Here is a 17,813-nt window from a genome sequence, read left to right as displayed (position 1 = left end):
AAGGTGGGGAGAAGGATAAACTGGATAATGTTGTCCTTCTTCAGAGATGTAAGGGGATGCTCAGGGCTAGAACGTCTTTGATCTTAAATTTTCTCAAGCAGGGTTAAGCAGCAGCAGCAAATTAGTGTATGGCCTAACAAGGGAAACTACGCGGTCATTCAACATGCTAGAAATAGCAACCACAAGCTCACTCAATTCATATCCCATGGTCCTAAAAAGGGGTATTTTTGATAATATTGTTTTAAATATACAAAAGGACGAGATAGTCATGGCTAGAATTCCTTTCGTTATAGGACTGAGTTAAATCTGAGCAGCAACAACAACAGTATCGAAATCGGTGTCATTGACCTGCTAGTAATAGTAGTCAAATGCCCTTCACAGTAACTCTTACCCTTCTGTTAAAAGAGACGAATATATTGTGAAAGTCAATTCTGTTTTACACTAGGATCTCACGTATTTAATATAGTGAGTTGACAAAAACCGAGATTAAATGAACTTGTCCATAAAATTGTAGACAGAATCCTTCGAAGGTGGGGGAGGGGTTAAATTTTCACAAAGTTGGGGGGGGGGAAACCATGTAAGGGAGATAATTCCAATAAACTACATAAAATGAAGTTTTGAAAATAAAAAAAATAGGCTGACTTTGGTGGAACTGTAGAGAATTAAATACAACCATGCAGATCTAGAAGGAAACATTTAGGAGGTTGATTGACTTGCTAGAAATAGCAGTTAAATTTCCCCCTACCGTCTTAAAAAAAGGGCTCATTGGGTTATGTAGTCTGAGATATACTATTCCAGAAAAAACGAAGAAAAGAATAAAGACGTGTTGATCGGCATGGCAAGGAATATGAGGGTTCGTGTATTTGAGGGTCATAAACAGACATTCGATCAGTTACTATAGATCTTGAGCAGAACTCACTCAACAAAAATAACATCGATTAAACTCGTTAGTGGACAAAATGCTTCAGGATCGATAAAATGAGTACAAATCTTGTTAAAATTCTTGCAACAATTTTAAAGTATTTCAAATTTTCACCAGCTTTTACTTTTTTCAAACTTTCTACGCTGATGCAATTTCTTTATTATTAAGTTCTAGAAAAAATGTGTCTGATTTTCGTCATTAGCATTCAAAAACAACATTAAAAAAAAAATATAATAATTAGGTGAGAATTTGAAATTCGTTGGAAAAAAAATTAGCAAGATCCATAAAATACTAGTTGAGCACTGTGTTCGATGCACGAGACCAACCCCTCCTCGCACAAATTTTCAGGACATACGCTTATATTTTTTTTCTTTATTGCCCACCAGGGGCTACACACAGAGGGGACAAACAAGGACAGACAAAGGGTTTCAGTCGATTACATCGACCCCAGTACGTAACTGGTACTTATTTAATCGACCCCGAAAGGATGTAAGCAAAGTCGACCTCGGCGGAGTTTGAACTCAGAACGTAACACTAGACGAAATACCGCTAAGCATTTCGCCCGGCGTGCTAACGTTTCTGCCAGCTCACCGCCTTCCGTACGCTTATATTTAATCAGAAGTTTTATTACAAGGGACTGTTCTTTAGCAAACACCGTTTGTGAAATGCTTGCTAACAACCATGAGGTTGATTTGTGGTGTAAATATTTTATGTGGCCGTGTCTTCACACCCAGCAATCAACGATGGACCCTACATTCTGTAAAGGTATATTTCATTAATGCTTTTTACTTTATGATTCCGAATCAATTTATGACAGTGATGCTATTTACAGTTTTAGCGACGTGTGTGTGGGGGAAGTTAAGTTCCCCACTAAGGCCTCAGAGATCATAATTAGGTGACTTTGTTTCGATGCCCCTTTGTAGTAATATCATTAGCATTAATTAGGCCGTTGATGGCACTGAAAAATGTATGAACGTCACACATTCACATCTATAAATCCAAGCTGCATGTCTGTAAATATACGAAGATTCATTATCTCTCCCCTCTGTCCCAATCCAGAAGGTTAAACAAGATTCTTTTATTTATCTTAATGAAAGTTAATTCCTTTGAATGATCGTGTAAAAAAAGATCGAACAAATATCGAAGAATAATTAGTATGATTACAAAATGAATTTATTTATATGTCTCTAAATAGAAGTTGTTGTTAAATCGTATAATGTTCTATTGTCTTTAATATAGAGTTCAGTTTCCTTTAAACGCTAATGGGCTACCTGCGGTCCGCGTGATTTTCTGACTGGCACAGTTAACGAAATATTACCTTGAATTTTTCTTAGTTGTGCGACTCGCTTCTCTAAAAAGATTGCCCATGTCTTCTCTAATGGATCATTGAAACATCACCGAAGCCAATCAGTTTTGCTTGGATTATCCCTGTCTAGGCTAATACAGAATCGCTGATAAGAGGGACGATTAGGTCAAATGATGAAAGTATTGAACATACATTGCTGACGGATCGTTTGGTAATTAATAAGCATTCTCTCGAACCCTCGCAATTCTATATATTCCGTTTTGAGGCCCAGGTATAGCCGTGTGGTTAAGATATAATGGTTTCAAATTTTGGTATTAAACCAACAGGTTTTGGGGAGGGGCTAAGTTGATTAAATCGACCCTAGTGTGTAACTGGTACTTATTTTATCGATCCCGAAAGGATGAAAGGCAAAGTTGACCTTGGTCGAATTTGAACTCAGATCGTAAAGACAGACAAAATGCTGCTAAGCATTTTTCCCAGTATGCTAACAGTTCTGCCAACTCATTGCTTTTATAATAATCCTTTCTAGTACAGGTGCAAGGGGGAGGGGACTAGCTGATTACATCGATCCCTGAAAGGTTGAAAGGTAAAGTCGACCTCGGCAGAATTTGAACTGAGACTGTGAAGATGGAGGAGATGTTGCTAAGCATTTAGTCCAGCAAGCTGACGATTCTGTCATCTTACTGCCATTCACTGCTTTTATGAGAATAATAATAATAATAATAATAATTTCAAATTTTGGCACAAGGCCAGCAATTTCATGGGAGGGGTAAGTCGATTACATCGACCCCCCCCCCACCTCTGCTGTGCTCAACTGGTACTTATTTTATTGATCCCCCAAAAATGAAAGGCACAATTGACCTTGGCAGAATTTGAACTCAGATCCTGAAGATGGAAGAAATACTGACAAGCATTTCGCCCAACATGGTAACAACTCTGCCAGCTTAGGAATAATAATTTCGTAATGCCAACCACTCCAAGAGTGTAGTAGGTGCTTTTTATGTGCCACTGGCCTAGGAGCCAGTCAGATGGCACTGGCAGTGTGCTGCCTGACTGGCTCCTGTGCTGGTGGCATGTAAAAAGTACCATCCGAATCTGGCCGATGCCAGTGCTGCCTGACTGGCTCCTGTGCTGGTGGCATGTAAAAGCACCCACTATACTCTCGGAGTGGTTGGCGTTACGAAGGGCATCCAACTGTAGGAACACTGCCAGATCAGATTGGAGCCTGGTGCAGCCTCCTGGCTTGCCAGTCCCCAGTGAAATCGACCAACCCATGCCAGCATGGAAAACGGATGTTAAATGATGATGATGATTACCAAAAGCAGTTGTGCATCAGAGTAAATTTCTTAGTGTAGTTAATTTTATCGTTCCAAATTCTAGGTTCAAATCCCCACAAGGTCAACCTCCTGGTGTCGATAAAATGTATCAATGATCTCTAATACAATTGATTACATCTCTTCTACAAATTTGTTCCATTGTCATCATCATCATCATCATCATCATTGTCCATGCTGGTATGGGTTGGACACTTTGACCAGGGCTGGTAAGCTGAAAGGCTGCACCAGACTCCAGTCTGATTTGACATTGTTTCTATGGCTGGTTGCCCTTCCTAATGCCAACCACTCAGAGTGTAATGGGTGTATGAAATGATGATTACATAATGATTATAATTAGTAAATTATTACCATAACACATACTAATGATGGTGATGGTTAATGAGATGTAAGGTAGTGTCACTTCTAATTCTTATTTCTTTTTATGCTTTCTTTTGTTCTTTATATTTTCAGTTGCGGTTTATATCTCCTGAAACGACCTCATCTTTGGTAAAGCTTTCAGAGCATAGACAGAGGAGACCCATAAAAAAAGCAGAGAAAATTAGTCGAGCCATGCTTGCCTATATCGAACGAGCAAAAGCACATGGTATCTCTCACTTTCTCTTTATACCTGAAATACTATTGGGTCGGTGCATAATTATTGTGGCTTTTTCCAACAGATTTTATTCTACAAAAACAATAACAACATGCAATAAAAACATCTTTAAATGATTGTTCCGGAGCATAGTCACCATCTACCTCAATTACTGCTTCCCATTTGCTTGGCAGATGGTCAGAATAATCATTTAAAGATGTTTTTGTTAAATATTGTTTTTGTTTTTGTTGAATAAAATTTGTTGATAAAAAGCCGCAATAATTATGCACCAACCCAATAATTGAATCATTACAAGTTTTTGATTGCGTCAAGCAGGGAATAAAGTGCGTGTGTGGAGTGGTGATGGCTGACGCAGATGGTAGAGTGTTGGATAAAATACACTCAAGTATTTTATTTTGAGTTCAAATCCTGTCAGAGTTAACTACACTTCCATTAATCTTGGGGTTCATGAAAGCATGGCTGTGTGGTAAAGAAGCTTGCTTCTTTACTATATGGTGTCAGGTTCAATCTTAGTGTAGCACCTTGGGCAAATACACTCACAAGGCTACCAAATACACTCACAAGGCTTTGATTGGCCTTGTCCAAGGTGTGTCATGCAGTGGGACTGAACCTGGAACCATGTGGTTGGGAAGCAAGCTTCTTACCACACAACCACTCCTGTGCCTGTAGTAGAAGAAACTTGCCCAAGGTGCCATATAGTAGGACTGAACCTGGAATCATGTGGTTTGGAAGCAAACTTACCATACAGTTACATGAATTACCTATTTGCAATCTTTTGCTAAAAAACCCTTTCGAATGAGCAACACAGAATCCACGGCCCCATACTTTGAAATGACTAACCATGAACTACTATTGGAACTTACATACCGTGTACAGGAAACTTTTTTACCAATTCTATACACCATTTTCCTCAAATAATGGAACTGCAACTACAAAGTAATTACCCCTCCATCCATCCACTTGTTCCACTCACTGTCCCTGGGAGGATTATGGGATTAGAGTCCTCAAACACCTCTATAGAGTTTCTCTTGGAACCGACCACCAGTACATTTTCCTGCTGGATTCCTAAGCATGACCATTTTCCACCCATCTCTTTCTTGGTCTACCCCTAGGTCTCCTGCTGGTTAGCCTGGCTTGATTTGTCTTGTGATTCTTTGCTATGACATTCTAACCTCACATTTTAAGATGAATAATATCCATCAAATTTTCTTTCTTGACAGATGCACAAATGAAAGAAGAAATTGCACAGTATGAAATTGGTAAAAGACATTTGGCCAATATAATGGGAAAAGATGCCGAGACTTTCACGCAAGAAGACATAGATGTAAGAGGTTTTCTCTTTTATTATTGACAGTTTGAAAAAGTAGTCTTCTGGAATTCAGATTTAGATAATCAATTGCCAGGGCCACAGATTGGCTCCCGTGCTGGTGGCATGTAATAAGCACCATTCGAGTGTGATTGTTGCCAGTGTAGCCTTACCAGCACATATGCCGGTGGCACATGAAAAACAACATTCGAGTTTGGTTGTTGCCAGTGCTGCCGGACTGGCTCCCATGCAGGTAGCACATAAAAAACACCTTTTGAGCATCATCGCTGCCAGAACTGCCTGACTGGCCCTTGTGCCAGTGGCGCGTAAAAGCACCCACTACACTCTCAGAGTGGTTGGCATTAATTTTGTTATGGTGGCAAGTTGGCAGAACTGTTACCAAACCAGACATAATGCTTAACAGCATTTCTTCTGACCATTTATGCTCTGAGTTCATACTCCACCAAGGTTAATTTTGTCTTTCATTCTTTTGGAGTCATTTAAAGAAGTACCCCAGTGGAGCACTGGGGGTTGATGTAATCAACTTCACCCTCCCTCAAAATTGCTGGCCTTGTGCTAAAACTAGAAAGGCTTATTTAATATTGTTATGAGTAATACGAGTGATGAATTATGGTTTGAAATAGTTTACTAAAATGCTTTTGTTTCTTTGTATCATTTTCCCAGAAAGCTATTGAATATCTGCTACCATCTGGTTTATATGCTAAAAGAGCCAGGCCATTGATGAAGGTGAGTCAGTTTGCTTTGAGTGTCTCTATACTAACATACATATGTCCTGTGATTCATTGGGTTGTCAGGTCCTTACTGAAGACTGCAGGGGATGCTATATGGTCTGCCTCTAAGCCCTTAAAAATATTTTCGGTTTAGTACTGCAAGCAGTGGAGCTTGTTACTTATAATCTCTTCACTTACATCACTGATCTGCATCTTTTTGTTTCATAGCTTTGTTAGAGAAGGAAGAAATAGCAATATGATAACCCCTTTCGAGGGTTTTGAAGTAGGTGGAAGGGAGTAAAAAAAAAAACTATCAGTTATGGGTTATCTGCAAATCAGAGATCTGGGACCAGTGTCTGCAACAGAGTGGACCTTGTTGAAAGTACCTGCTGAATAGAAGTGAGTGTTAAAACAGGTGTTGAATTAGATTATTCAGATACAGGTGAATTGATAGACTTCCATGTAGTTTCTTTGTATCAAATTTCACTCTGAACACTTGGGTTTTAACTTTGTACTGAAGGTGCAGTGTTGTGGAATGGAATCTTGATCCACATGATCATGAAGCAAATTTCTTTAACGAAATACAGTAATTCCTCACCATATTGCGGCTTATTATTTAAGCTTACGTTGATTCCTCTGTGGTGTTGTTTTTTTCCATTTATAATAAAATAAATATATACAGATTATGAAAATTAAAATAATATATATACAGTACAATACTGTTTCTACTTTGTGGATTTTTCACCTATCGCAGGGGTTTTTGGAACATAACACCTGCGATAGTCGAGGGATTATTGTACCTTGTTTATAAAATTTAATGACTATTTAAGCAGTGGCTGTGGTGATGATGCTGATGAAAAAGATGAAAGACAAACAGAAGTAGTAACAGCAGTGATGATAGGCAGTTGTTTCTTCTTCAAGGAACGTTTTGTGTAAGGCTTGGGGAGCTGGCAGAAACGTTAGCACGCCAGGCGAAATGCTTAGCAGTATTTTGTCTGTCTTTATGTTCTGAGTTCTAATTCCACAGAGGTCGACTTTGCCTTTCATCCTTTCGGGGTCAATAAATTAAGCACCTGTTGCGTACTGGGGTTGATCTACTCGACTAGCCCCTTCCCCAAAAATTTCGGGCCTTGTGCCTAGAGCAGAAAAGAATAAACATTTTGTGTATCCTTTTGATGTTTTAAACTTGTTTAAATTAAAATTTTTCTCATTAGTTATTTGTTTTATTCTTCAGCATCCTTATGAAATTTTCCCACCACAAAAAAGTAAGTTTTCCGATATTACAATATTTCTATTTGCCATCTTTATATTTCATACTCTAATCTCTCATCGCCCTTAATATCACAAACCCTTATTTGAGGGTTCTTGTCTAGTGAGTTTCTTGGTGACTTCACTGGTGCTGGTGCTATGTAAAAAAAAAAAAACATCCATTACAATCCATAAAGTGATTGGCATTAGGAGGGCATCCAGCTGTAGAAACCCTTCCAAAACACAGCAGTGGAACTTGGCACAGTCCTCTGGCTCACCGGTTCCTGTCAAACCAGCCAACTTTTTATAGTTTGAAGGGAAACTTTTGGTATGAACCAACAAAGATACTTCTTTATGGTTACTCGATCTGTCAGAACCAGCCAAATATCCCTCAAATATCACCCTACCATCTTAAGAAGAAAACACAAAGACATGGCAGTCATGCAGTTCTAGATACAGCCATCATCATCATCATCATCTAACAAAGAAAAGATGTGAAGCTCATGGCTGGAACACCTTTCATCAGAAGTCAGTTTGGGGGCTGGTATTCCTGACTGGCTCCCGTGCCTGTGGACATAAAAAGCACCATCTGAATGTGGTCGATGCCAGGTCTGCCTGACTGGTTCCTGTGCTGGTGGCACGTAAAAAGCACCGTCTGAACATGATCGTTGCCAGGCCCACCTGACTGGCTCCATGCTGGTGGCACATAAAAAGCACCCACTACACGCTTGGAGTGGTTGGCGTTATGAAGGGCATCCAGCTGTAGAAACTTTGCCAGATCAGATTGGAGCCTGGTGTAGCCTTAACGTCCAACCCATGCTGGGTCTTCTCAATCACAGCATATCTCCAGAGGTCTTGGTCTTTCATCATTGACTCTGTGAGGCCCAACATTCAACAGTTTACATCTGGAAGAACATTCAGCCTTGAGAAGTCTTGTCCAACATAGAAGAAACAGACATAAAACTTATTATAATGAATAACAAACAATGTTTTTATTATTTTACAACAGGTGCTCAGTTCGGAATGGATGGACGCCCTTTCCACTGGTTATTTTATACAGCAAAGCCCAACTATTATAATATAATGTATGTAAGTACTTTATTCAGATTCGGTTATTTTGGCTTCATCCTCCATATCAGGCACAAACGTAGTTGTGTGGTTAAAAAGTTTGCTTCCCAATCACTTGGTTCCAGGTTCAGTCCCATTGCGTGACATCTTGGGTGTGTATCTTCTGTTATAGCCTTGGGCCAACCAAAGTCTTGTGAGTGGATCTGATAGGCAGAAATAGAAAGAAGCCCATTGCATATATATATATATATATGTGTGTGTGTGTGTGTATCTCGTTTTAATTTGCAGCTCACTCTTCTATCCTATAAAGCCCACACACACCATAGGCACATGTATGGCTGTGTGCTAAGAAGCCTGCTTCTTAACCACATGGTTCTGGGTTCAGTCCCACTGTGTGGTGCCGTGGGCAAGTGATTTGTATCATAAACTATGACTGACTAAAACCTTGTGAGTGGAGAATGGATTCAATAGATAGAAACTGAAAGAGACCTGTTGTGTATATATATATATATATATATCATCATCATCATCGTCATCATTTGACATCTATTTTCCATGCTGGCATGGGTTAGACGTTTTGACAGGCGCTGACCCGCTGAAGGGCTGTTCAGGCTCCATATCTGTTTTGGCATGGGTTCTCTGGCTGGATGCCCTTCCTAATGCCAACCACTTTACAGACTCTAAGGGAGTGCTTTTATGTAGCACCAGCACCTCTGAGCCTGTATTAAGGATGCTCAGCTGGAGAGGGTTGCATGAGATGACCCCGTATGTAAGGGCAACCACACTTTTATATAGCTTGGTGTGTCTTTTCAAGCACAGCAAATTGCCATGAGTCTTGGTCCCTTGTTATCCCCTCTGTAAGTTCCAACGTCTTTAGATCCTTTCTTACCACTTTGTCCATGGGGTGGTGTCTTTGTGTCTGTTTGTCCTCCACTACCACTTGTGTTTATGTCCCTTTAACTTAGTGGTTTGTCAGTAGAGACTGATAGAATAATTACCAGGCTTAACGAAAGAAAAATTAGTACTGAAGTTTCTTCAAGGTGGTGCTCTAGCATGGCCGCAAAAAAACCATCAGGTTGTACTGACCAATTTAGTATCACACCAACACATTGTATGCATGAAATGTATTTAAATAGAGAATTCTTTAGAGTCTTTAAAATTCCGTTTCAGGACATTGTGTGGAAAATTGAGGCTTTGAAGAAAAAAGAAGATGAATCATATGCACAAACAACATTATTTACAAAACCAAAAGAAATGTAAGTTAATTTATGAAATCCATTGCAAAGATTGTTATTGGTGAAGAAATGGGTAGATGCAGTCAAATGCTTGCTTTTTTTACTAAATGTTCTGCTGTATTGAAGTATATCTCTTTGCTGTCTCACTTTGAATTTCATGGAGTTTGACTTCCACTTTCATAAAAAAAACAAAAAATAATGGACATAGCTGTGTGGTTCAGAAGCTTGCTTCCCAACTATTTAGTTTTAGAATCAGTCCCAGTGTGTGGCATCTTGGGCAGGTGTCTTCTACTGTAGCCTCTGGGCCAAATAAAGCTTTGTGAAAGAATTTGGTGGGCAGAAATTGAAAGAACCCATTATATATATATATGTGAGTGGGTGTTGAAAAGTTCCATGTTTTGAGAAAGCTGTTATTTTCATTTTAGTTGCAAAGTGAGCTTCTTTTGTCACTGCCACTCTGTGCATCTGTTCCAAGCACCTCATCTAATGATCCAAAAACCTTATCTCTCCTCCTAGTAATTAATGATTTGTTTTTATACACAAAATAAGCAATTTGTAATGTGAAATGAGTTTTTCTCTTGTTTAGCATTGGCTTAACCCCTTCGTTACTGTATTTCTGTTGAGATACTGTCAGGTTTCTTTCAATTACTTTAAATATAACAAAGAATTTAGTAAAATAACTTAGTTATCATTAAGCTAGTGTTAGGAACATAAATTGTGACTAAGGTTTGGTGGAAGATTTTAATTCAAATCTTATGAAAACAAGACATTTGTACTACAGAGCCAGAGCTGGTTTCAGCCAGGTTGGTAACGAAAGGGTTAAGTCTTTCACTGAAAGTTTTAATAAAATCTAACATTGAATTTTATTTTTTTAAATTCATATTTTCATCTAGAAATTTAAAAAGTAGCGAATGGATCGACTTGGATCGTTTGAAGCAAATAGTTTTAGAAAAAATCACTGATGAAGATGTAAGTATATGTTTTAATTTAATTTTATTTTTTGTACCTGTTTTTGCCATGGTGATATAGGTTAGGCAAAGCTTCGTCTAACACTATTGCCTGGATGGTACCCTACCCTGATGCCAACCCTGCAATGTTTTTAGTTCAGGTATTCAATTCTAATGGTCTTCATATTCTTGTATTTGTTTAGATATGCTAAATGGAAACTGAAAGAAATCCATCATATACTTAAATATATGTGTATATATAAATATAAATATATATATATAAATATAAATATATATATATATATATGTAGCTCTGATGAAGTTATAAGATGTTACTCAGGCCCCCACTGCATCTTTGAGCAGAAACAACTGTCAGCTAATGAAGTTCATAAAATTACTATTTCATTTATTCCTTCGTCATCTCATTTTCTTTATATGTACAAACAAACAAGGTTCATTGTTCTTCATATTATTCTTTTTTTGTAGAGAAATTGTCTTGAGTATTATTATTCTTATTGCAGTATAACAACTTCATTAATCTAATGGAACGTCTGGTCTCTCAGCAATTTAGTGCCACAGAAGAGGAATTCATTTTAAAATACAGAAAGAAATATGAAAACCAGCTTTCACAAATTCAACTTGAAACCGTAAGTTCCATTTAAACATTGCACTTATGATCTATGTAAGAAGCTTGCCTCCCAATCACATGGTTCTGAGTTCAATCCCACACATGGCACCTTGCGCAAGTGTCTTCTACTATTACCTCGGCTGACCAAAACCTTGTGAGCGGATTTGGTAGATGGATGTTCCATCATGTGTAGTGCTTGTGGTTCCTTTGATAGAGAGAAATTGGGCGGGATTGAGACCCACAGAGGCCCTAAGCACTTAAAAGGTTTTGGAGCCCTCAAGTATACATAAATGGTTCAAAATGTAAACTATAATAAACCCAGGAAATAAATTTTTATTTTTCAAAATGAAACAAAATTCACAGTAAGATGGAGAATAATGTTTATTTTTGTATGCTTCCACTTTATTTTATATTTGAAAAGTTTTCTCCTTCGTTTTTTTTTTAATTACAAAGTGTTCGATGATATTAAAATTAATTTTACGCAAAACTTCTGCTTCTATACTGAGTAGAGATAAAGGCATCCTGAATATTATAGTAGCAAGTTTAAAGTGATTTCTTTTGTGCTGTAAACCATTTACCATTTCTGTGGTGCCCCCACCCCTTCCCTTGATGCCCTATGACTTCCTAGTCATAGGTGAACATGTATAGCACCATTTCATTCCTTTTAGAACTTGTCATTATGACTTAACTCAACATAAATAAATTAAGCTTTTGAAGTGATGGAAAATATTTGTTTTAGTCCTCCTCAGAAATATATCTGTTTGTTCTTATTTCAGCCTCTTATTGATGAAGATGGTCGCCAGTATGCAAAAACCGTAGGTAATGTCCAACAATCATTTTGTTCTTTCTTCTTAAGTTCTGGTCTGTATTTGAAATGATTTCCAATGATTTATCATAATAGATAGAGGCGTGGCTGTGTGGTTAAGAAACTTGCTTTCCAACCTCATGGTTATGGGTTCAACTTCCACTGCATGACACCTTGGCTTGGACAAATGCCTTCTACTATAGCCCCACGTCGACTAAAACCTTTTGGGTGGATGGAAACTGTATGGAAGCTTGTGTGTGTATGTGTTCTTGTCTTGACTTCATGTGATAATTGTACATGATCGTCACTATCGTACAAGCAGTGTCCTTCATTTCTAGTCTTCTGTGAAAGTGAAAGTTGGTGACAGGAAGGCCATCCTACCTTAGAAAATCTGCCTCAGTAAGCTCCATCCGATCCATGCAGGCATGGGGAAAATGTTGGTGATCATGATGATCACTCACTCGTGGGCCCCTTTTGAGACTGACAGTCATCAGTGCCTGGATGAGGAGTATATAGAAATGGTAGGCAGTCAGAGTTGTGGAGGACCTTCAGCAAAAACAGGGAGTGACTCTTCACCCACATGGAGATGTGTATTTTATTCGTGTTTTTAAAAAAAATTATACTGTTTAATTACAGTGTCAACTCAGCAGTACCGATTAGGTGGCAGCAGATTGGCCGTGACAAAGCACACCTATGAATAGAATGGTTGTATTGCCGACCTAGCCAAACCATGTCGACATGGTGAAACATGTGTAACTGTAATGGTGATGATGACAATAAAGAGTATTATTTTGTTAAAATATAGAGTTCACATTTTTGTAAAGTCATTTTATTTTCTTCCCAGGGAAAAGAAAATCATGTCTGACTTCTCTTACGCTGTGGATTCAAGGCAGTGGAAAGTTTATAATCAATGGTCAAGACTTACTTTACTTTAGATCTAAATCATCAAGGTAAAAATATTTTTTTTTCATTATCTCAAATTGTTCCTTTCTCCATTCTAATCCATCCATGCAGATTTTCTACAGCCAGTCGCCCTTCCTGTAGCCAACCCTCATCTGTTTCTAAGAGAGATAATATTTCCCCATGGCCAAACCCTTCCTTTGCAGCATATTGGAAATGAACGACACTGCTTGTGTGACAGTGACACTCATTTACGACTATCACACAATGTCATGTCTCAACAAAAGTACACACTTGCACACATACATACATATATGTGTGTGAGTGTGTGCATGCATATACATATACATATGTATATTATATGTATATGAGTGTAAGACTGTCTGGTGCACATGTGCAATTTTCACTTATATGGATATGCATGTTTGTATATGTGTGGGTGTAGATGCGTGATGGGAGGGTGTATATATACATATGTGTGTGTGTGTATGTACGTATACATATTTGTGTGAGTGTGTACGTATGTAGACGTGAATGATGGAGGTTTATGTCTATGTATTGTGAGAATATGGTTGTGTGTATGTTTTTTTAATATATTTAATAATGTTTTTATCTTTTTTTCTTTTTCCACCTATTAGAGTTACTTCCCTTTTATTTGACGGTTTTCCATTGTGTCTCTATTGTAGCTCTTCGTTCTGGCATTCGAAACTACAAGTACTGTAATGACAACCTTTTACCGTTTATTCTAATTTATACCATATATATATATGTTATATCGTATCAAGACAAACAAGTTTGTTTTCGAAGCAGCTGGTTTGGCACCACCTATTTGCCATTGCTGATCCCGTAATGACTAATCTGATATCAGATGTTTTAATGTTTCTCCCCCCCCCCCTCCACTTCCCTTTCTCTACCTCTCACTGTTTGTGTGTGTGTTAGCTTATTTCTCTTTATGTGTATGAAGAGAAGAAAGTGTTTATGTCAGTGATGTTTGATTAATAAATTGTATTCTCTCACTCTATCTGTATGTGTGTGCATGTTTGCCTCTAGTGTCAGAAATGACTATCTTCAGAACAGGCTCAGTCTCCAGTCAGCCGTGCCACATCACCAGTGTCCAAACAGCTGCACCCAATCGTCCCATCCCACTTTTATTTCTAATAACTTTGGTTATAATGTTTCACTAAAGTCGATGTATATTCACACGCCATTAGATTCCATCCACCCTTTTATATCTGACTATAAAAACTATTTTATTTATTTAGAGCACAATTGCTGTATCCACTTCAATTTGTGAAGAAAATTGGAGAAGTTGATGTGGAAGCTACTGTAGAAGGTGGTGGCCACACCAGTCAGGCTGGTTCCATTCGATATGCATTATCGAAGGCCTTAGCTTCTTTTATGGACAGTGCAACAGTCGAGAAGATGAGATTGGGTAAGGGATTTTGGTTTTATTCTTTTACTTGTCTCAGTCATTTGACTTAGCCATGCTGGAGCACTGCTATATTCATCTAGCTGTTATTGTGTAACCCTAGGTCAGTTTTGATCCTGTAGATAAGCATTCTAGCCATAATTATCCATCTTTGTTTTCAGGCATAATATACCTAAAATGACATTATCAAATATGTCCTCCTTTTAAAACTGTAAATGACCCCCTTCGGTCATGACTGACCGTGGGATTGCACCTGGGAAGTTACCTTCCGAGGCACAGGTGAAATGAAGTGTTTTGCTCAGGAACATAACGCATCACCTGGTCCAGGAATCAAAACCACAATCTTACGTACAATCATGGTGCTGACACCCTAACCACTAAGCCATGCGCCTCCACACCGGACCTTCATAGTCATTTGATATTTTAAAAAATCTTATTTTTATAATTAAATATTATTAAGAATTGCGTAAAAAAATTGTTAAAATATCCTGTGTATTATAAAAGTACAACCAGTTTATTGCAGATAAATTTTAGCAACAAAATCTTGTATGAAGCCCCATCAAGGGCCACATAGGCCTCAGTTGAGAACCACTGCTCTAAACCATGTCAGGATGACTTAGGCAGACATTAGTTGAATGTCTGCCTGACTGGAATAAGGGATAATTCTGTCTACTGTAGCATTATTTAAACCATTTTTTAACCCTTTTGATACCAACCCGGCTGAACCGTCTCTGGCTCTGTAGTACAAATGTCTTGTTTTCATAAGTTTTGAATTAAAATCTTCCACCTAACCTTAGTCACAATTTATGTTCCTAACACTAGCTTAATGATAACTAAGTTATTTTACTAATTTCTTTGTTATATTTAAAGTAATTGAAAGAAACACAGAGCATCTCAACAGAAATATGGTAACGAAAGGTTTAAACAGACAAGTGTAGCTTATTGAAGAATGCTTAAGTTAGCCCTGATGCTGAAAGAAAAGAACCAGAAGAAAAGTAATTTCCTGTTTCTATATTGCAGCTGGACTTTTGATGAGAGATTTGCGCCGCAAAGAACGTAAAAAGCCTGGTCAACCAAAAGCTAGGAAAAAGAGTACTTGGTAAGTAGTGTGTATCTGTTGGTTTTACATAGGTCCCCCATGTTCCTTCCTGCTTGTTGTAAGACGTGAGTAAAAGGGTCAGTTAAGGTAGCAGAATCATTTGCATGTTGGGCAAAGCGGTTAATGGCATGTCTTTTGGCTCTCTACATTATGAGTTCAAATCCTGTTGAGGTCAACTTTGTCTTTCATCTCTTTGTAGGGTGATAAAGAGAAAGGACCTGTCAAGAACAGGGATGATGTAATTGTCCCCTCCCTTCAGAATTGCTGGCCTTGAACACTGCAACAGACAGGTGTCCCTTTCAGTGGTCAATGTTATGATCTTGGTCATTTATACATCATGGGGTCTGGATAAATGATCTTATGAGTCCTGGGGCTTAAGAGAAAGAATTAAAAAAAGAAAACAAAACCTTCAATTAATATTGATAGAGCACCATTCGAGCATGGTCGATGCCACCTGATTGGCTCTTGTGCCAGTGGCACGTAAAAAGCATCCACTACACTCTTGGAGTGGTTGGCGTTAGGAAGGGCATCCAGCTGTAGAAACTCTGCCAGATCAGATTGGAGCCTGGTGCAGCCTCCTGGTTTGCCAGTCTTCAGTCAAACCCTCCGACCCATGCCAGCATGGAAAACGGACGTTAAACAGTGATGATGTGATATCCTGGGTTCAAATTTTAGCACAAGGTCAGTAAATTCAAGGGAGCTGTTAAGTCAATTACATTGACCCCAGTGCTTAGCGGGTCCTTATTTTATTGACCCTGAAAAGATGGAAGACACAGTTGGCCCCAGCAGCATTTGAATTCACAACATAAAGTGGGTAGAAATGCTGCCAAACATTTATCCTGGTGCCGTAACAGTTCTGCAATACTCACCATCTTCCTAGTGGCAATATGTTGACTTCATTAAGACAGCAAGCTGGCAGAATCGTTAACACACTGGGCAAAATGCTTAGCAGTATTTCATGTCTTTACGCTTTGAGTTCAAATTCCGCTGAGTTCAACTTTGCTTTTCATCCTTTCAGGGTCGATAAATTAAGTACCGGTTGCATACTGGGGTGAATCTAATCGACTGGCCTCCTCCCCAAGAATTTCGGGCCTTGTGCCTAGAGTAGAAAACAATATATTAACTTCATTGTTATATGAATGTGTATATGAATTATTTACTGTATCTTTTTTCTTTGTTTTCTAGGAAAAAGCGTTGAAAAAATAATGAAAGTATTTGGATCAATGCTGTAAAACAGCCATGTTTTATTGCTTTCAGAGTGAATGTAGCTGTAAAATAAAAGGTTTTATATAACAAAAAATTAATATATAATAGAAATAAATAAGTTTAACGAAAACGTATGTTCTTCTGCATATTTCAACTGTTTGGTAGGAATGTTAATATGTTGTTCGTCTCTAAGGCGGTGAGCTGGCAGAAACGTTAGCACGCTGGGCGAAATGCTTAGCGGTATTTCGTCTGCCACTATGTTCTGAGTTCAAATTCCGCCGAGCTCGACTTTGCCTTTCATCCTTTCAGGATCGATAAATTAAGTACCAGTTACGCACTGGGGCTCAATGTAATCCACTTAATCCCTTTGTCTGTCCTTGTTTGTCCCCTCTGTGTGTAGCCCCTTGTGGGTAGTAAAGAAATAAGAAACGTTAGCGAAATGCTTAGTGTTATTTCGTCTGTCTTTACATTCTGAGATCAGATTCTGCCGAGATCGGTTTTGCCTTTCATCTTTTCAGGGTTGATGAATTAATTACCTGTTATGTACTGGGGTCAATCTAATCTACTGGCCCCTCCCCAAAAATTTCGGGCCTCGTGCCTATAGTAGAAAAGAATATCTTGTTCCCCTGTGTAAAAGGGTTTGCAAAGGTCACAAGGCATAACCCCTTCCTCTACAGTAAAACGATAATAGGAAATTAAAATCAAGATATCTATTATGTTACACTTCTTTCAGTCATTGGACTGTGGCCATGCTGGGGCACCGCCTTGAAGGGTTTAGCTGAACACATTCACCCCAGTATTAATTTTTACGATAGGTATTTATTCCATTGATCTCTTACACCTTAGATGGTAACTTCAACACTAAATTTTATGGGCTTTGTCTCTGATTTCTGGCAGTGGAACCAGAAGTGGGTATCCATTACAACCTCAACTGCAGCTGACTGTTGGATGTGGTCATCCTTCACGAGGGAGGTATGAACTTGTTGGGCAGAGCAACCCCAGCCTACCCCAGGCAAATGCCATCGCAAGTAGAAGCAAGCAAAATGGATCGAAG

At 38.5% G+C, this 17,813-nt stretch overlaps 1 protein-coding gene across 2 annotated transcripts; it reads left to right on the top strand.

Moving 5' to 3' along the window:
• The first annotated feature begins 613 nt into the window (after positions 1-613).
• Positions 614-16,889, top strand: LOC106877644 (small ribosomal subunit protein uS9m). 2 transcript variants are annotated; one of them, XM_014926589.3, is made up of 14 exons: positions 614-1,687; positions 4,016-4,148; positions 5,378-5,481; positions 6,148-6,210; positions 7,429-7,459; positions 8,452-8,531; positions 9,681-9,766; positions 10,639-10,714; positions 11,214-11,339; positions 12,097-12,139; positions 12,970-13,075; positions 14,288-14,457; positions 15,475-15,553; positions 16,739-16,889. In XM_014926589.3, the coding sequence occupies exons 1-14, from the start codon at positions 1,604-1,606 to the stop codon at positions 16,749-16,751; spliced, it is 1,194 nt and encodes a 397-aa protein (XP_014782075.1). In that variant the 5' UTR covers positions 614-1,603; the 3' UTR covers positions 16,752-16,889. The 2 variants fall into 2 exon arrangements, with proteins under 2 accessions (XP_014782075.1, XP_089212974.1); XM_089356848.1 differs by having other exon boundaries at positions 1,572-3,310; positions 3,377-4,148.
• The last annotated feature ends 924 nt before the right edge of the window (positions 16,890-17,813 follow it).

This window comes from Octopus bimaculoides, chromosome 8, assembly GCF_046866305.1.
Source record: "Octopus bimaculoides isolate indiv1 chromosome 8, ASM4686630v1, whole genome shotgun sequence".
NCBI lineage: Eukaryota > Metazoa > Mollusca > Cephalopoda > Octopoda > Octopodidae > Octopus > Octopus bimaculoides.
The sequence above is the reverse complement of the archived record's forward strand: the minus strand, read 5'-3'. Positions and strand labels throughout refer to the sequence as shown.